The sequence below is a fragment of the Primulina tabacum genome, chromosome 14 (assembly GCF_025594145.1).
Source record: "Primulina tabacum isolate GXHZ01 chromosome 14, ASM2559414v2, whole genome shotgun sequence".
Taxonomy (NCBI): Eukaryota; Viridiplantae; Streptophyta; class Magnoliopsida; order Lamiales; family Gesneriaceae; genus Primulina; species Primulina tabacum.
In genome coordinates this window covers 14,633,119-14,653,861 of record NC_134563.1, presented here as the reverse complement: position 1 = coordinate 14,653,861, position 20,743 = coordinate 14,633,119, and the positions used below count along the sequence as shown (strand labels likewise).

At 38.4% G+C, this 20,743-nt stretch overlaps 2 protein-coding genes across 10 annotated transcripts in view; both read right to left on the bottom strand.

The window, feature by feature from the left end:
* The window catches only part of LOC142524128 (ABC transporter B family member 20-like), a 37,384-nt gene that overhangs the window by 4,317 nt on the left and 12,324 nt on the right, over positions 1-20,743 (bottom strand). Inside the window, exon 5 of one of the 8 annotated variants that reach the window (XM_075627900.1) lies at positions 5,628-5,921. The exons of 5 other annotated variants lie outside the window; for them this stretch is intronic. In XM_075627900.1, the coding sequence (XP_075484015.1) occupies positions 5,826-5,921 (96 nt within the window). In that variant the 3' untranslated portion in view covers positions 5,628-5,825. Of the gene's footprint in view, positions 1-5,627; positions 5,922-20,743 lie in introns of those variants that run through there. 2 more of the 8 variants (XR_012814834.1, XM_075627904.1) reach the window with 2 other exon arrangements.
* Positions 16,733-18,814, bottom strand: LOC142524130 (uncharacterized). Of its 2 annotated transcripts, XM_075627907.1 has the most exons (4): positions 18,268-18,814; positions 17,383-18,190; positions 17,156-17,274; positions 16,733-17,066 (listed from the first exon to the last, which is right to left on the bottom strand). In XM_075627907.1, exons 1-2 carry the CDS (start codon positions 18,686-18,688, stop codon positions 18,129-18,131), a joined length of 483 nt encoding a protein of 160 aa, XP_075484022.1. In that variant the 5' UTR covers positions 18,689-18,814; the 3' UTR covers positions 16,733-17,066; positions 17,156-17,274; positions 17,383-18,128. The 2 variants fall into 2 exon arrangements, with proteins under 2 accessions (XP_075484022.1, XP_075484021.1); XM_075627906.1 differs by lacking the exon at positions 18,268-18,814.

The following is a 20,743-nucleotide window of genomic DNA, read 5'->3' as shown; positions in this document are numbered from 1 at the left end:
GCGTTATATACGCACGAAAAACTGTTGACGACGAAGAACGGAACACAACTTTGGCTTGTATTCTCTTCAACCCTACGAAAATCCTCCTTGGATGATATGTTTGTGTGCCATGTGTGTGTAGGGTGGTGAGGAGAGAATTTTCAGATTTTTGAAAAGGTGTGGCCGATTTCCTTTGGTGCAAAAGTGTAGGGTTTTGGGTGGAGATTTGTATATTATATAGTAAATAAGGTTATTAACTCAAGTTTAGGCCTATTAAGCCAAGTTTAGGCCCATTAGTGCTTATTTAGGATCTAAATAAAATATTATCATAGCTTTGATTAAATAAATTTGTGAATTTATTAGCCGGGTGGCCAGAAAGCTCGTATTTTAGTTGAAAAACCAACACCGATAAAATTTACGTCCCGGCGTATAAAATCACCTCCAAACCCTTATTTTCGAAAATACTGACAAGCATCGGCCATATTTTAAATAATTAAAAATAATCATTTAATAAAATCATTTTTTTCATTTTCAGCCCTCGGTCCCCGTTCCTCGATCGTCACTGGAATATTCCTAAAAATACCACTAAATGCATGATGATAATAAAAGTCTAATTCAGCATATAAACAAGTATGTCACATAATTAATTAGCTACTAAAATCAATTAATTACTCAATTTTTTTCATAATTTCCTAGATTCGCATGCAGTTGGATTACGGCGTCTTGATTTTGGACCTTACACTTCCTTCCCCCCTTAAATAAAATTTCGTCCTCGAAATTAGAACTTACCGAATAGATCCGGATAGCGACTCTTCAAGTCCTTCTCGGTTTCCCAAGTAGCTTCCTCTTCCGAGTGATTCAGCCACTTGACCTTGACCATTGGAATGACTTTGTTACGCAATCGTCTTTCTTGTCTAGCCAAATCTGGACAGGTCTTTCTTCATACGTCATATTTGGGGTTAGTTGAAGAGATTCATATTTAAGCACATGTGACGGATTAGACATGTACTTTCGCAGCATCGAAATGTGGAACACATTGTGAACTCCAGAAAGTGCGGGTGGCAATGCCACTCTATAAGCTAGTGTCCCGACTCTCTCCAAAATCTCAAACGGTCCTATAAATATTGGACTAAGCTTGCCTCTCTTGCCAAAGCGCATAACACCCTTCATGGGTTCTATTTTCACAAATACATGATCGCCCACTGCAAACTCTAAGTCCCTTCGTCTTTTGTCCGCATAACTCTTTTGTCGGCTTTGTGCAGTCTTCATTCTGTCACGAATTCTGACTACAAGCTCAGCTGTCTCTTCAATCACATCTAGGACCAATATCTCTTCTTTCCCCAACCTCGTCCCAATGAATAGGAGATCTACACTTCCTTCCATAGAGTGCCTCGAAAGGAGCCATTCCTATTGATGATTGATAGCTGTTATTTTAAGTGAACTCCACTAAAGGTAATTTTTGTTCCCAACTACCTTGGAAATCAATAACACATGCTCGCAGTAGATCTTCCAAAGTCTGTATAACTCTTTCTGACTGACCATCGGTTTGAGGGTGGAACGCTGTACTGAACAATAACTTGGTCCCCATCGCTGCGTGCAGACTTTTCCAAAAAGATGACGTGAGCCTCGGATCCCTGTCAGAAACGATGGATACAGGAATCCCATGCAGCCGAACTATCTCCCGAATATACAAGTCGGCATACTGAACCATGGTAAATGTCGTCTTAATAGGTAGAAAATGCGCTGATTTCGTAAGACGATCCACTATCACCCAAATGGCATTGAATCCTTTAACTGTCTTTGGCAATCCCACAACAAAGTCCATAGTGATGTTCTCCCATTTCCACTCGGGGATAGGGAGTGGTTTTAATTTTCCCGCTGGTCTTTGATGCTCTGCTTTGACTTGCTGACAAGTCAAACACTCAGATACATGTCTCAGAATGTCCCTCTTGATGCCTGGCCACCAATATAACAACTGCAAATCTCTATACATCTTTGTACTGCCCGGATGAATGGAATATGGTGTGTCGTGGGCTTCCTTCATAACAAGATCTCTCAAAGAATCGTCACTAGGAACCCATAGACGGTCTCGATAACGGACTAAACCATCCACCACTGAATATAAATTCCGGCCCTTGGCTTCATTCTCTTGCTCTCCACTTTTGCATCTGCTCATCAGTAGACTGCCCATCACGAATTCTGTCTCTCAAAGTCGACTGTACTGATAATGTGGCAAGATTAGGGGCCTTGCCCCTAGCATACACTGTAAGCTCAAACCGCTGTATCTCGGACTGCAACGGTCTTTGGAGTGATAAATGAGTGATAACTGCTGCTTTTCTACTCAATGCGTCTGCCACTACATTAGCTTTCCCCGGATGGTAGCTAATGTCACAATCATAGTCCTTTACCAATTCAAGCCATCTGCGCTGTCTCATATTCAACTCCTTTTGGGTGAAGAAGTATTTCAAACTTTTATGATCGGTGAATATCTTGCACTTCTCCCCATAAAGGTAGTGTCTCCAAATTTTTAGTGCAAAGACTACTGCTGCAAGCTCAAGATCATGAGTAGGGTAGTTCTTTTCATGAATTTTCAACTGTCTTGACGCATAGGCGATAACTCGATCGTTTTGCATCAGAACTGCACCTAAACCAAGCTTAGAAACGTCGGTATAAAGAACATACTCCCCTTGCCCTGATGGCATGGATAACACTGGTGCTGATATCAAGGCTTGCTTCAACTTGTCAAAACTGTCTTGACACTCGGACCCCCAAATAAACTTCACATTCTTCTTAGTCAAAGATGTCAAAGGCACTGCAATAGATGAGAACCCCTTGATGAATTTGCGATAATAGCCAGCTAGTCCCAAGAAACTGCGAATCTCGGTGACACTCTTCGGTACTGGCCACTCTTTTGCTGCCTCAACTTTACTCGGATCAACCTCCACTCCTCTACTAGAAATAATGTAGCCTAAGAATGCCACTCTATCAAGCCAAAATTCGCACTTGCTGAATTTTGCATAAAGCTTTCTGTCTTGTAGAACTTGCAGTGCTGTCCTCAAATGGCGACTATGCTCCTCTCTGCTCTTAGAATAGATCAATATGTCATCAATGAAGACAATAATAAACTGATCCAGATACGGTTGAAATACGCGATTCATGAGATCCATGAAGATCGCTGGCGCATTGGTCAACCCGAATGGCATGACCATAAACTCATAGTGCCCATAACTCATTCGAAATGCCGTCTTGTGAACATCAGACTCCTTAACTTTCAATTGATGGTATCCCGATCGCAGATCAATCTTAGAGAATATCGATGCTCCTTGCAGCTGATCAAATAAATCTTCAATTCTTGGCAGTGGATACTTATTTTTTATAGTAACCCGATTAAGCTCACGATAATCGATACGCATGCTACCATCTTTCTTTTTCACGAATAATACCGGAGCGCCCCATGGAGAGTAACTAGGGCGAATGAAACCCTTGTCTAGCAATTCTTGAATTTGATCTTTCAATTCTTTCATTTCTGCAGGTGCTAGACGATATGGTGCTTTCGATATAGGAACAGTGCCCGGCATAAGATCAATAGAGAATTCCACTTCACGATCGGGCGGAATGCCAGAAACGTCTTCGGGAAAGACGCTAGGAAAATCTCTCACAACATCCACATCTTCTAACTTCTGACTGGTAGATGCATGCGTGGTAGTGACACATGCCAGGTAAGCTTGGCATCCACGCTTGATGAGCTTCCTCGCACATAGACAAGAGATGATGTGCGGCATTTGCCTGTTTGCCGCCTCAAAGACAAAAGATTTACCACTAGGCGGTCTAATAGATACTGATCGCTGACGAAAATCAATCGAAGCTCCATTTGCTGATAACCAATCCATCCCAAGTATAATATCAAATTCGGGCATAGGGAGCACAATAAGATCTGCCCGAACTACATCCCTGAATAAACGAAGCTCCAGATTCTTGACAATCTTAGACGTGAGCAATTGATCACCGGATGGAATAGAAACTTTGAAACCCAAACCCATGTCTTGAGGAGTAATATTCAGTCTTTTGATGAAGGTTTCAGATATGAAAGAATGTGTAGCTCCTGAATCTAGCAAAGCATAGGTAGCTACACCTAGAATGATGATCCTCCCCGTTCTGCTTCTTCCTCAGCTTCCTACGCATTCATAACATAAGCTCGGGCCGTAGTAGCCGCTTTCCTCTTTGGACAGTCATTGGCTTTGTGTCCATCCTCCTTGCAGTAAAAACATTTAAATGATCCCCATTCACATTTGCCAAGATGTGTACGGTTGCACTGTTTGCATGGTTGTCTCTCAGCAGGCTTTGGTGCTCCAGGATTTTGTGGCTTTGGTGGCGCTGGTTTCTTGACTTGACCTTGGGGCTTTTGAGGCCCTTGAGGTCTAGAGGACCAGTATTTGGCTTCTTGTTGGGTTGATTGTTATTCTGATAGTGCTGCCTCTTGCGCTGAATCTCAAAGTCAATGTCCTTTAAGGACTGCTCAGCCTGATATGCATAAGTAACTGCCATAGCATAATTCTCCGGACGCATCATCATAACTTTATCCCGAATGGTAGGTCGTAGGCCATCCTTGAAATGCCTAAGTTTTTCTTCCGCGTCTCCAGCAATAAGGGGTACAAAATGGCAACCCATATCAAACTTCTTCACAAAATCAGCAACATATATGTCTCCCTGACGGAGAGTCATAAATTCCCTCTTTATCCGGCTTCTGACATCAGCAGTAAAGTATTTCTCATAGAATTTCGTCTTGAACTGTGCCCAAGTGAGTGTAGCAAGGTCAACACCATGCTCGGCTCCTTCCCACCATAAAGAAGCGTCGTCCCTAAGCAGATAAGTAGTGCACCTCACACGGTCGGCGTCTCCCATGTCCAGATAGCAAAAATGTACCTCGAGTGATCGGATCCAACTCTCAGCAGCAAATGGATCGGTGGTGCCAGAAAATTCCTTCGGCCCTAGCCTCCGGAACTGCTCATAAATATCCTGCTGTGGCCTAGGTGGCTGCTGTAGCTGCTGCTGCTGCATCTGCTGTAACTGTAGCTGTAACTGCTGCTGTTGTAACTGCTGCTGCTGTAATTGTTGCTCGAAGAGACGAGCCATACCCTCCAAAGCACGAGTAGCAGGATCCCCTGGAGGAGGAGGTGGTGGTGGTGGTGCATTTCTTTGACTATTCCCTCGGCGATTAACACTATTCTCTTCCTGATTCTCGATAACGGGTACACGTCTAGGAGGCATTTTATCTTAATGTTTTCCAAATTCTAACGTAACCAACATGCAATTAAATCTAAGTTTTCTAATCATGTGACATGTCCTAATTCATTTTATCAATTTAAGCATGCAAAGCATAAATACTCGAAAAGCTAATAAACATGCATCATAAACATAATATTCATATTATCATGCGGGTAACATCATACTAAATCATATAAAGCATGTAAACTTACAAATTGAGACTTGACGACTGATCTTCCCGGCGCTGATGGTGGCACAACCCTTTACAGGACCTTTGCTCTGATACCAACTGAAACGTCCTGTCCTTTTTTGCTTTAAAAGTACTAGAAATTTTTTTTTTTTTTAAATATTTCGGCTAACTCACTTAATACATGAAAATATTTTTATAAAATATTTTGCCCTTTTTAACATAAAACCTCAATCAACTAGTATTTAAAAATTCGAGTGAAATAGTCGTAAAGTAAAATCGTCTACTGTTTTACCAAACCTAAAAAAACATAATTTGAAAAGTAAAGTCCATACTAAACCTCTCAAAATCTCTCAAAAGCATAAGTAAATAGTCTTAAAATCTTTAAATAAAATCATAAAGCATAATGCGGAAAATGTAGCGCTGGTCCTCGGGTTGTGTGCGCCTTCAGTCCAGTCAAATCACTCATCAAGTCCTCCCTCAATACCACCTTCATCCATCACACCTAGTGAGTCTAAAGACTCAACACATCATAATCTTTATAACGAGTAATACGTAATACAGTCAACATATAACGGTGAAAAATACTTATACTTAAAATATCTTTTTCATGAAGATGCATAAACATAAATATTTTTCATGATGCATAAAACTTTAAACATAAACATTTTCATAAAATACATTTTCATGACATGCAATCATAAACCTTAACTTTTTCCTTTTTCCTCAACATGACGTGACATAAAACCTTTAACATGATCATGAACATTTCCCTTTTTTTTTTCCTTTGTTGAATTCAGATCGTTAATTGTGACTTTCCTCAACATGACATGACATGACAATGGATCCATCTACGTGAAACCTCAATACTGGGCGGCGGGGGACACCAGCAACACTCTCACCGGTCAACTGGGCCCTGGCCTATCATGATCGAATAGAAATACGCTCGTCGGGGCTCCCTCTGGGGCCTTCTCCCATAAATGGACTCTCTCTGGGGCCTTCTCCTCTCACGATATTCCCATTCTTACCTCAAACCTCATAACCTCATATTCGTAATAATGGAAACACGATCGTCGGGCTCCCACTGGGACCATAATAACCCTCACGACGTCGCCACCATTAACGAATTAGTCACAATCACTTCACTTCCTTCAACATTTATATTCCCACCACTTTATAAAAATCATGCATAACATAACATTTTGTTTTTGAAACCAAGCATGCAACATGTCTTTTAAATGTCTTCCATAAATCATAAAAATCAAATAGACATTTTAAAAATCATAATTTAATCATAAACATTTCATAAACATTTAAAAATAATCATATTAACATAAAAACAGTATTTAGGGCACTGCCATGACCTTTACCAATTTCCCGGTGTAAAAAGACCGTTTTACCCCTGGACTCGACCTTTTACGTTTTCAACTTTTTTCTTGATTTCATGACTCTAACATGTCCCAAATAATTATTTAAGCTTACATGAATTTTTCCATAATTTTATTTGGCTTAAAACTTAAGACTTTTTGATTTATCTTTAATTAATTGTTTTAACGGTGTTTTAATCCCGAAAAATACCAAACTTTAATATAAAATTCCTAAATTCTAAATTTAGTCTTTTTATATTATTTTAGCCCCTATGGATCACGACTCGACCCCCGTGAGCCGTTTTCCAAATTTTTCTTTATTTTAAAACCCTATTTGACACCTAAACTTCGACCCCGAGCCATCTCTTAATTTTATCGAGTTACCCTCGGACCATAACGAACCAGAACCTGCCCAACATGCTGGAGTACCCTACTGGACCTAGGAAACCCAAGGAAACCTCACCCAAAGCCAAAAACGAAGCACCCCAATTCACTCCTTTTCTGGCCGAGGACTCCCCTTATAGCTAGGACTCTTCTTGTGCGTCCAGGCTCCTACCCGTGAGCCCAGACCCTGAACCAGTCACTCACCCACCTTCCTAGGACTCTAGTGCAACGCCTGGACCCAGCCCTTGAACCAGAGACCGAGCCTCCTTCCCTGCACGAGCGGCGCAACCCTGCGCGCTGTGCTTGTATCTCACGGGTAGAGTCCTAGCATGGCTAGGACTCCTTCCGCCGCCCCTAGCTCGAGTCCTAGCCTGCCCTTGACCCTTATCAGCCCCTTACCAAGCCCTGAACCCAAACCAAGGCCAGCCCTCCCCCTTGTGCATGAAACCCGAGCCCTCCCCCTTGACAGCAACTCGCGGTTGCTTGTTCTTGTTTCTGCCGATTTTTGTGGTGTTTAGGGTGTGTTTGCGTGACTCTAAAACAGGTGTAAACCACTCTTGATCCTTCCTTATGTCATGGCAGCCCCTTAACCAAATAATATACAAGTTATTGTATTCAAAAATCATGTTTTCTCATTTATACATGCCATATACCGAAAATTCTGAAAAATATTTCATGTTCTTCATGCACACAGTAATTCAATCAATAATATGATATGATGGATGAGAAAAAGAGATGTATGGCGTGTCTTTACGTTATATACGCACGAAAAACCGTTGACGACGAAGAACGGAACACAACTTTGGCTTGTATTCTCTTCAACCCTACGAAAATCCTCCTTGGATGATATGTTTGTGTGCCGTGTGTGTGTAGGGTGGTGAGGAGAGAATTTTCAGATTTTTGAAAAGGTGTGGCCGATTTCCTTTGGTGCAAAAGTGTAGGGTTTTGGGTGGAGATTTGTATATTATATAGTAAATAAGGTTATTAACTCAAGTTTAGGCCTATTAAGCCAAGTTTAGGCCCATTAGTGCTTATTTAGGATCTAAATAAAATATTATCATAGCTTTGATTAAATAAATTTGTGAATTTATTAGCCGGGTGGCCAGAAAGCTCGTATTTTAGTTGAAAAACCAACACTAATAAAATTTACGTCCCGGCGTATAAAATCACCTCCAAACCCTTATTTTCGAAGATACTGACAAGCATCGGCCATATTTTAAATAATTAAAAATAATCATTTAATAAAATCATTTTTTTCATTTTCAGCCCTCGGTCCTTGTTCCTCGATCGTCACTTGAATATTCCTAAAAATACCACTAAATGCATGATGATAATAAAAGTCTAATTCAGCATATAAACAAGTATGTCACATAATTAATTAGCAACTAAAATCAATTAATTACTCAATTTTTTTCATAATTTCCTAGATTCGCATGCAGTTGGATTACGTCGTCTTGATTTTGGACCTTACAAGTTCTCTTCTTTCAATTCTCTTCTTTCCATGCGGATCTTTTGCCCACTTTTTGTAACTATTAATTTTAAACATATAATATATTTTCGTTTCATATTAAAAAAAAGACTTATATCAGTCATGTCTTGAGGTAAAGCTCATATGATATGTGATAAGGCCAAATCTTACAAAGATTTTAGGGATTTGATTTCATAATATTTGCCGTTATCTAGATTTTTTATCCCTAATTATGTTGTTATTTGAATTAATAATTGTAGATTTGAATAAAAGTGAAAAGTGTTCAAATTGAGAGATAATATAAATTTACTAGATTTCAAAGGGAACAAAATATCAAAAGTAAGGAAATAAAATATTCTTATATTCTATTCCTTGATGATATTGAAATCTTGGAAAAATCTATGTAAATCTTGATAAATATCTTATCTACACTTTCTTTACTTGACATGGGCTTAAAAAAGAAAGGAAGGAGGAGGCCATTAAGAAGAATAAAAGAGAAGGCAGAAGCGTACAAAAGAAGGGGGGAGCAGAGCCGTAACAGAGGACGGAAGAAAGGAAGAGAGACGGAAGTGCAGAACAGAAGACTGCTGTGAAGTAGTACCAGCGCGGAAGAAGAACATAAGAGAGGAAGATTGAATGCAGAAGCAGGAGGAATTCCTCACACGCTACAAATCATTGAGAATTCTTTTCATTATTTCTTAATTATGTTTTCTTCTTTGAATTTAAACAGGTATTGCACTTTTATTTTAAATTTATGGAGCAGATGTTTATAGACTAAGGCCACGATAGGGCCGAGACAGATTATTTTTTATGTTTTAAGTTTGATTCAAGTCGACTATTTATTTTATTCATTGATTGATGTCATTTATCACGTGTTCTTTTAATCTGACCAATTAAATAGAATATTTGTTGGTTAATCTAAAATCGGAAGGCGATAGATTAATATTTGCTTCATACATCAATCAACACATGGTTAAACCGACTAGAAATAGTATTCGGTTTCAGTGTGCGATTTTAGGTTGAAAAACTGGAATTTCACGACGATATAATGCGGTTGAATCTAGTTGAATTCGGTTAGGAATAATTGGACTGTTAGATTTAATTAGGTTTATTAATTCGAGGAATCGTTTAATAAATAATTTTGGGAATTCCGTCGTGAATTAAATAATTAATTTATTGAATATGAATTTGACACGTAGATTATAAGTTGTCTTCGTACCGTTGTGCGCCTTAATCGTTTCTAAATAATTTGAATTTTCGTATAATTTAATAATTTGGATTTTTTTGCTTTAGTTAATTTATTTAAAGTGTTTAATTTAGTTTTAATTAATTTATCTCCCCTCATTTTAATTTTATTAGCCTAAATTAGGAAAAATAATTCATATTCTAGTATTTAAACATCGATCTCTGCGGATACGATACCTGGACCCAACTCCAAATATTATTACTTGACCTAGTCAGCTTGCTAGATTTATTCCCAACCGAAATCGTCGGTCAAGTTTTTGACGCCGTTGCCGGGGATTGAATTGTTTAATATTAGAATTTATTATTTCTTGAGATTAGGTTTTTATTCAATTTTGTTGATTTTTATGCATTTTCGTACGTTTAAAGTTTGTTTCTTTTTTTCAGGATTTAGCTATACATGAGCCGTGCTAGAGGAGACACAGAATTAGAGCCATTTGATTCAGAGATTGAGAATACTTTTCGACGGAGACGTAGAGCACAAAGGGAGAAATCCTCAGACTCTGGCGTGGAAAAACAATTAAAACCAGAGGACAAGGTTGAAACAGCAGGGATGGAAGTAATGGACAACGAGGAGGATGATCGCACTGTCTATGATCTCACTAGACAAACCACTGGAGGTTATGGTTCTAGCATCAATCGTCCTACTGTGGAAGCAAACAATTTTGAGTTGAAGCCATCCATCATTCAAATGATACAATATCAAGTGAGATTTGGAGGATCGCAGACCGAGGATCCTAATGCGCATCTGGAGGGATTCTTATCCATTTGCGACACAATCAAATTCAATGGAGTGACACGGATGCCATAAGATTGAGACTATTCCCTTTCTCTTTGCATGGTGAAGCAGCAGAATGGCATAGAGATCTACCAGCTGGTTCTATTACTACATGGAATGGTTTGGTGGAAATGTTCAGTGAATCAATATTTTCCACCCACCAAGCTAGCACAACTACGTATGGATATTTCATCTTTTCGCCAGAAGGATGGGGAGACACTACATACAGCTTGGGGAAGATTTAGGAAGATGTTGAGGTGTCCTCAACATGGTTTCTCTTCATCTGAACAAGTTCAGATTTTCTATGACAAAGTTGATCCTTCCGTGCGTTCCATACTAGATGCGGCAGCCAATGGTAGCTTATACAGGAAGATTCCACGAGTGGCACTGGAAATAATTTCAAATATGGCCGAAAATAGTGCGGGTTGGCCGGACATTAAACGAGAAAAGAAAGGGGGAGTTCTTGAAATGGATGTCTTGAATGCACTTACTGCTAAGATTGATGGGTTGGCCCATAAATTCTCTCATCTGCGATCAAATCAGGCAAATCAAGTCCAAGGAATAGTCATCGATGAACAACCCATTTTTGATGAAGAAGCAGTGAATTTTGTGGGGAATCAATGGAGACAGCAATCCATTTCATATACTTCCACATACAATCCAGGATGGAAGCATCACCCTAATTTGTCTTGGAAGAATACGAAGAATTCCCTTAATCCAACACATATTCCTCCACTGCTCATTCCTCAACAAGTGAGACAACAAGGATTATTGGTACCTGCAGCACCTCCAGGATTCAAGCAAGAAGATCAAAGACCAATTTATGAGGATTTTATGATGAAACATGTTGTGGGAATGGAGACGAGACTGCAGAATCATGATGCTATCTTACGAAGGTTGGATACTCAAATAGGTCAAATAGCCAATCAATTAGCAAATCGACCCCTTGGAACACTACCAAGTGATACTGAGAAAAATCCGAAAGGAGTGAATGCAGTGAGTACAGTGATCAAGGCCGAGGAGAAGGAACCAAAAAGGCAGAATTCTACAGATGTGGAGGAAAAGAATGATGGAGGAGTGGAATCAAAGACAGAAGATGCTAAAGAACAGAACACTCACACCACCCCTACACGGAAGACATGTAAAAAAGGTAACGAATTTGATTCTAATGATAATATTGATATTAATGCACTTCCTTTTCCTCAAAGAGCAAGGCAACTACAATTGAATCATCAATTTTCAAAATTTCTTGAAGTTTTTAAGAAATTGCACATAAATATTCCTTTTACAGAGGCTTTAGCTCAAATGCCTTCTTATGCTAAATTTTTGAAAGATATTTTGACTAAAAAGAGGAAACTTGTTGATTTTGAAACTGTTACGCTTTCTGATTAGTGTTCAGCTATTTTGCAAAATAAACTACCTCCAAAGCTTAAGGATCCAAGTAGTTTCTCCATTCTTTGCACCATAAGTAGTTCTAATTTTAACAAGGCATTGTGTGATCTTGGTGCTAGCACAAATCTTATGCCTTATTCTTGTTTTGAGAAATTGGGGATTGGAGAAGTTAAACCAACCACCATTTCCCTTCAACTGGCTGATAGATCTATTAAATATCCTAGAGGGGTGATAGAGGATGTTTTGGTTAAAGTTGATAAATTTATATTTCCAGTTGACTTTGTTGTGCTAGACATGGAGGAGGATCGTGAGATCCCCCTAATTTTAGGTCGTCCTTTCTTAGCTACTGGAAGAGCTCTCATAGATGTGCAAAAAGGTGAGTTAGTTTTGAAGTTGAACGATGAGAAGGTAACTTTTAATGTTTTTCGTAGTATGAAATATCCTGTTGGATCTTCTGATTGTTATAGAATTAATGCTATTGATGATATAGTTGACTGTAGTGTGCAGGATACTTTGATTGAAGACCCACTGGAAAAGCTTTTGGTTAACCCAAAGTCCACGGAATCCAACAGAGAAGAGGTGGAGGAATGTATGAACTACTTGGAAGGATCAAAGCCTTTGCCAAGATCGGTGAATTCGAAGATTGGGGATCTTGGACATATTCCAAAATCACTTAAACCTTCCATAGAAGAACCCCCGTTCCTCGAACTCAAACCACTTCCTCATTTAAAATATTTATTTTTGAAGGAAGAAGATAAACTGCCAGTAATTGTTTCTTCTTCCTTGACAGGTGATGAGGAAGATAAGCTCTTGAGAGTGCTGAAGGATCACATATGTGCCATTGGATGGAGCATAGCTCACATCAAGGGGATTAGTCCATCCATGTGCATGCACAAAATTTTAATGGAGAAGGAGCACTCTCCCACTACTCAACCTCAAAGGAGATTGAATCCAGCTATGCAAGAGGTCGTCAAAAAGGAGGTAATCAAACTCCTTGATGCAGGTATGATCTTTCCTATATCCGATAGCAAGTGGGCAAGTCCTGTGCATGTTGTTGCTAAGAAAGGGGAATCATTGTTGTTGAAAATGAAAATAACGAATTAATCCCCACTAGAACTGTGACTGGGTGGCGTGTTTGTATTGATTATCGCAAATTGAATGATGCCACAAGAAAGGATCACTTCCCCTTACCTTTTGTTGATCAAATGTTAGAGCGTTTGGCAGGTCATGCTTTTTATTGTTTTCTAGATGGTTATTCTGGATATATGTAAATCCCAATAGACCCCGAAGATCAACATAAGACGACTTTCACTTGTCCCTACGGTACATTTGCTTATAAAAGAATGTCATTTGGTTTGTGTAATGCTCCTACTACTTTTCAACGTTGTATGATGTCGATTTTTCATGATATGGTTGAAAAGTATATTGAGGTCTTCATGGATGACTTTTCTGTTTTTGGTTCTTCTTTTGACTCCTGTTTGGTTAATTTGTCAAAAGTGCTAAAGAGATGTGAAGAAACAAATCTTGTACTTAACTGGGAGAAATGTCATTTCATGGTAAGGGAAGGAATTGTCCTTGGTCACAAAATTTCTGAAAAAGGTATTGAAGTGGATAGAGCTAAGGTAAAGAACGTAGAAAAGCTTCATCTTCCTACTAATGTCAAAGGAATTCGTAGCTTTATTGGGCATGCAGGTTTTTTTAGGCGATTTATCAAGGATTTCTCGAGTATTACTAAGCCTTTAACTAATTTGCTAATGAAAGATGTTCCTTTTGTTTTTTCTGAGGATTGTTTACAAGCTTTTCAGGTATTAAAGCAAAAGTTGACCACCACGCCGATCATTGTCGCACCAGATTGGAATCTACCTTTTGAACTCATGTGTGACGCAAGTGATATTGCTTTAGGGGCTGTTTTGGGGCAAAAGAATGACAAATTCTTGCATGTAATCTACTATGCAAGCATGACACTTTCAGGAGCTCAATTAAACTATGCTACTACAGAAAAAGAGTTGTTGGCTGTTGTGTTTGCTTTGGACAAGTTTCGGTCATACCTTGTAGGGAGTAAAGCAATAGTCCACACGGATCATTCAGCTTTGAAGTATCTCTTAAACAAAAAAGATGCCAAGCCAAGATTGATAAGATGGATCCTTCTGCTGCAAGAATTTGACATAGAGATCGTGGATCGCAATGGGACTGAAAACCAAGTTGCCGATCATCTATCGAGATTGGAGAAGCCCAAGTAAGGTAAGTATGTAATTAGAGATGAATTTCCTGATGAGAAACTTTATGCCATATCTAATTTACCATGGTATGCTGATTTTGTCAATTATTTTTCATGCAAATTTATTCCTTCTCATCTTACATATCAGCAGAAAAAGAAGTTCTTTTCGGATTTAAAATATTATCTTTGGGAAGATCCTCTTTTGTTTAGAATCTGTGCAGATGGCATTATCCGTAGGTGTATTCCAGCGGAGGAGGTAAATTCTATACTTGCTCATTGTCATAGTGGTCCAACTGGAGGACATTTTGGGGCAAGTAAAACGGCCACAAAAATCCTTCAAGCTGGATTCTACTGGCCTACACTATTCAAGGATGCACACACTTATATCTTAAGTTGCAATGAATGCCAACGTGTCGGTAATATTTCAAGGAGACATGAAATGCCATTGAATAATATTTTAGTCTGTGAGTTGTTTGATGCGTGGGGAATTGATTTCATGGGGCCCTTTCCAGATTCTTTAGGAAATAAATATATTTTGGTGGCAGTGGATTACGTATCCAAGTGGGTGGAAGCAAGTGCTTGTAGAACCAATGACTCTAAGGTCGTGATCCAATTTTTAAAGAAAAATATTTTTGCAAGATTTGGCACCCTAAAGCCATTATTAGCGACGGGGGAACACATTTTTGTAATCGCAATTTTGAATCTCTTTTGGCTAAATATGGGGTCACGCACAAGGTGGCAACACCTTATCATCCTTAAACTAGTGGTCAAGTAGAAGTGCCAAATAGGGAGATTAAGAAAATTCTTGAGAAGACCGTTGGATCTTCGAGGAAGGAATGGGCTAGTAAATTGGATGATGCATTGTGAGCATATAGAACAGCATTCAAAACCCCTATAGGAACTTCCCCTTTTCGTTTGGTATATGGAAAAGCTTGTCACCTTCCTGTTGAACTAGAGCATAGGGCATTATGGGCTACTAAATTTTTGAACTTTGATGTGCAAGCTACAGGTGATCAACGTCTTCTACAACTGCAGGAATTTCGTCTTGATGCATATGAGAATGCGAAAATCTACAAGGAAAAGACAAAGAAGTGGCATGATGCAAGGATTGTGCACAGGGAATTTGAGTCTGGACAAAAAGTTCTTCTTTATAACTCTTGTTTGAAACTCATGCCAGGTAAACTTCGTTCCAAATGGTCCGGGCCTTTTACTGTTACAGAAGTTTTTCCATTTGGTGTTGTAGAAATCCGTGGAGATTCTGGAAATCCCTTTAAGGTGAATGGACATCGACTGAAATTTTTCATGAAGGAATTGTGGAGCAAGAGGAGCTGAGTACTCTTTTGCATGAACCGAATTAATTTCTAAAGGGAGTTGTCTAGCTATAGACAATAAATTTAGCGCTTGCTGGAAGGCAACCAAGTGATTTATTTTATTTAGTTTCATTTTATTAGTTTTTTTTTTTCATTTTGTTAGGTTAATCCTCGGTGATTTTGGTCTGTGTAGGGAATATTGGACAGAAGAAATATGTTTTAATTCTGGAAAGCTTAAACTGTTGAAATAAAATATTACAAGTATTGAGGAATTCTACCAGTCCCACAGAGCACATCATGGATCTCAAAGCAACACTGTCAGAGAAGTTCTCTCTTGCTATTCTACATCAAATTTTTATATTCTTTTCGAATGGCATGACACTGAGGACCATGTAAATCTAAAGTGTGGGGGGGAATTAGGAAATTACTAAACAACACTTAGCATGCGCTTCAATGTTTAATCCTCGGGCATGAATTTTTTTTTCTGATTATTCTCTGAGAAACTGCACTGGTGATTACATGACACACTAATTGATTTTCTGGATTTTTGATCACTCGAGAGATTAAATCACACCTAGAATTGATTGAGATGAGCTGTAGTTGTAGCCAAAAGATTTGAGCAAAAAACTAGTTTTATATCATATTTTGAGACATCATCTATGTATTTTATGTCATACTTATATGAACTCCATAGTTGTCAAAAGCGCGAGGCGCAAAAAAACGCTCAAGTGTCTTGGGGCTTCAAGCGCAAAGCGCAAAGCGAAGCTCACGCTTTACGGAAAAAAGCGCAACAAACAAATTATTATCCAAAAAATCAAAATAAAATAAAAAGTCTTTGAAAATGTGATAGATGAAATATCAAATGTCATTATAATCGTCATCTTCATCTTTCAAATCTACGTCACGCCACAATAAACAAAATATTATCAAAAAAATCAAACTAAAATAAAAAGTCTTTCAAAATGTGATAGAAGAAATATCAAATGTCATTTTAATCGTCGTCTTCATCTTCCAAATCTACGTCATCAGCCCCATCACTTGATTTGTATCCATCGGTATCTTCTTCTTCTTCAGTTTCATCATCAATGTTGATCTCTTCTTCATCCACTTCATCCACAAGACTAGTTCGAGCTGAAGATTGCTTTCTTTTTGCTGAAGTGGATGATGACGCTCCTTTTGAAGTAAATGCATTTCGAGATCGAAAGTCATATGCACTTTCACCAACCCCAACCGCTTGTGCTACATCACTCCAACGCAAATCATCATCTTCAAAGACCAAATCGTTATCATCATTCTCTTCATCACTATCATCCAACTTTCCCAACAACCATTCGTTACTATCATCTATTTCTGACAAAGAAATAGGATCAATCTTATCTCGCATGGCATATCTTCGCCTCAACGCTCTGTTGTATTTGATATATACCAAATCATTCAATCGTTGTTGAGACAACCTATTTCTTTTTTAGAATGTATCTGTCAAACAATTAGAAAGTAATAAGTTAGGTTCATACTTCATACTTCATAATATAAAATTTAATATGTAAAAAAAACTTCTAACTTACATGTTCAAATACACTCCAATTACGTTCACAACCTGATGAAGAGCATGTGAGGTGCAAAATCTTCATTGCAAATGTTTTCAATTCAGGTGTTGATGCACCATAAGAAGACCACCAATCAGCTTGAAAGTTGAAACACAAAAAATATATAAGATTAAATTTCTTATCATTCAAAGATACTATAAGTAATGTTTGAGTAATAAATTCATATTGCACTAAATATTATTTACCTGGTGATTTTGAAGCTCTTTGTCTAATAGCCATGGGTAAACCAAAAAGTCCTTCTGCTTTTTGTATTTATCCAATTGATTTGTAATCTTATCTTGTAAATCTTCACCTCGCACCAATCTAGCTATGCATTTGTACAGACCCTCCAACACTTCTTCATCATTTTCTATGTCACGATTTGAGTAAAAAAACTCAGGATTTAAGAAATATCCAGCCGCATGCAAAGGATGATGGAGTTGAACATTCCATCTCTTGTCGATGATCTCAAAAATACCACGATATTTCTCTTCATTATTATTAAATGATGCAGCGATAGCTTCTTTGGCTCTGTCCATTGCCTCATAGATGTAACCCATTGGAGACCTTTTTTCACCGTCTACTAGCCGCAATACTTTTAGCAATGGGCCGCCAACTTTTAATGCAAAAACTGTAGTTTTCCAAAAAGAAGGCATCAATATCACTTCTGCAACACGTTTTCCAGCTGCCTCTCTAGAATATCGACTTTTTGACCACTTTTCAGATGTAAACATCTTTCTCAGATTTGCTTGTTGAACTTGAAACCGCTTTAAGGTCAAAAAAGCGGTTGCGAAACGAATCTTTGCAGTTCTTACCATGTCTCTATGTCCAGTAAACTCCCTCATCATGCTCAACCATTGTGGTCTATTGTAAATATAACCGTTCACCATCAATGCCCGTTCATGCAATTTTTTGAGGTTAGGAATTTTGAATATTTCCTCAAGCATCAAATCTAAGCAATGAGCTGCACATGGAGTCCAATACAAGTGTGAAAATTGTTTTCCAAAAGACGACCTAAAAAAATGAAGTAAATTTACTTTAAAAATTGAAAAATCAGAATTTTTAATTCAATTTGCAATTTAAAATATTACCTGCTCTAACATTGCAGCTGGCATTATCTGTTACAACCTGAACCACATTATGCTCTCCAATTCGATTCACAAATTTAGAAAGTAACTCATACATCTTATCAGCAGTGTGAGAATAACTTGAAGCATCCACCGATTCAACAAATATGCTTCCTTTAGGACCATTTACCAAAAAATTTATAAGAGTTCTACTTTTTTTATCCGTCCACCCATCTGCCATGATTGTACAACCATACCTAGCATGATCTTCTTCGTGGGATTTGAGAAGCAGGTTCGTATTTGCCAACTCCTTCTTCAAATACTTAACTCTTACTTCATGATATGATGGAGGTTTCATTCCCACTCCAAAAACCCCAATAGCATCAATACAGGGTTGCAAAGAATCATATTTAACAGCATTAAAAGGAATTCCAGCATCATACATCCACGTAGCAAATTTCTAAACCGCATCTTCTCTTAATTTCTTCTTATTTTCATCATATTGGCCTTTATTTTTCGCACGTCTCTGTCTGACAATTTCTTCTACATCTTTCGAAAAATAAAGATCAATAGGCCCCGTTTGTTTACACCTTTTACCCTGCACCGTAGGGCCGGACATTGGTCGTTTCCCTTTCATTTTAGTTTGAACATCATCCTCGTCTTCGTCTTCTTCTAAATCAACAATATCATCTAAATGAGGAATATCATCCATTTGATTCTTCAAAACACTCTTTTTTTGCATGAAATTTTTAATTTCTTCTTTAACATGCTCCGGACACTTCGGACAAGCTTTCACATTTCTATTGCCCCCAATTAAATGCAGCTTGTGCCGATAAATCCCACCATTTGTTATTTTACCACAAAAAGAACAACATACAATATTTGGATTTTTAGGATCCGGAAGTGTGGCATAATTCCAAGCAATGTCCTTTCGATTTGATGGAATTGGTGTGTTTGACATGTTTAAATTATGAAATATAAAAAACAATTCATCTATTATATTATTAAAAATAAAAAACACAATTTGTAATTTTAAACAAAAATTCCTAAAATTAGGGTTTAGTGGTTTACCAATTGGGTAGCAAATGAGAAGTGGCGGCGGCGGCAGGGTCGGCGGCGGCGGCGGCACAGCGGCGGCAGGGTCGGCGGCGGCGGCGCAGCGGCGGCAGGGTCGGCGGCGGCGGCGGAGCAGTGGCGACAAGGCAGAGGCAGAGGAGATTCACGCACAAATGCAAAGGCAGTGGACTTGAGCAGAGGCAGAAGCACTAATCGACAGAGATTTTAATATACATGGGCTGGGCTTTCATTTGGAGCTGGACTTGGGCTTGGACAGAATTCAAAAAAACACATATGGGCTGAAGCGCCTAGCGATATCGCTCAGAAATCCAGGCGAAGCGCACTAAAGCGTGGGCTTCATCAACCTGCTGCGCTTCGGGACAATCCGAAGCGCAAGCAGGCCGCCTCGCCTCGCCTCGCGCTTAAGCGAGCGAGGCGAGCGCTTTTCACAACTATGATGAACTCATTGTGAATTGGCAAGAGGTGGGCTCATGAAAACAAAAAAAAATCAAAGAAACAATCTAGAACTTATCTGATTATCTTTCGAGGCGAAAATACAGATGAAAATGACTTGGGGATGATTTAAGCGATCCTTGGACCGTTTGAGCCTTTCGAGCCTACCCAATGCATCATTTATATCCCTAGTATCCCATTTTGAGCCTATAAAAATCGAACGGAGTGTGTCAAAGACATACAATTAGCCCCCATTCGTATTCCTTCAAAATCTCACATCAACTACCCAATTTTTGCATATACACTATTCCTCTACCTTAATATTGAGAGAAATAAACCCCTTTAGCGCTTTAAAAATTTTCAATAACTCCCATGTGTTGATAATTGATAACAAAAATTGGAGGAGATTGAAAACATCATGAAGAATGAGAAAGGGATTGATGAAAAGATATATAATTATAAAAGAAAAGGAGGAGGAATGAATGTTGTATGATGTGGTGATTGAAAAAACTAAAAGGCAATGTTGTTGAAGATTGAAAAAAAGCTGTAGGAAGAGAAAAAAATATGGGAGAATATGAACGAAAGTAGAAGGAAGATGAAAAAGTTAGATGGAATAATGATGAAATTCAATAAGGGAAGGAAGATAAGAGATGAAGGAGTGCGCTTATGGTTGAATTGTTTATTTTCTCTCATTTTGAATATCCCTACTTTTATTGTAACCGTGAGCCGTGGCTTAACATTATAAGCTTGAAAATACTTATCGACCGGGTCATATTCCTCCAACATTTAGTGGAGAAAGATATGAAAGACAAGCTTATGGAGAGTTTCTCTAAAAAATAAAAATAAAAATCAGAAGCTACGAGCACTCCTTGAACAAAAACACTTTTGAAGAATATGACTTTTGACTTCCACACTACACACGTCTCATTATCTTGATCTTTTCTAATGAATGCTTGAGTTTTAAAGTTGCAACGAAAGTGAATTTTATGAT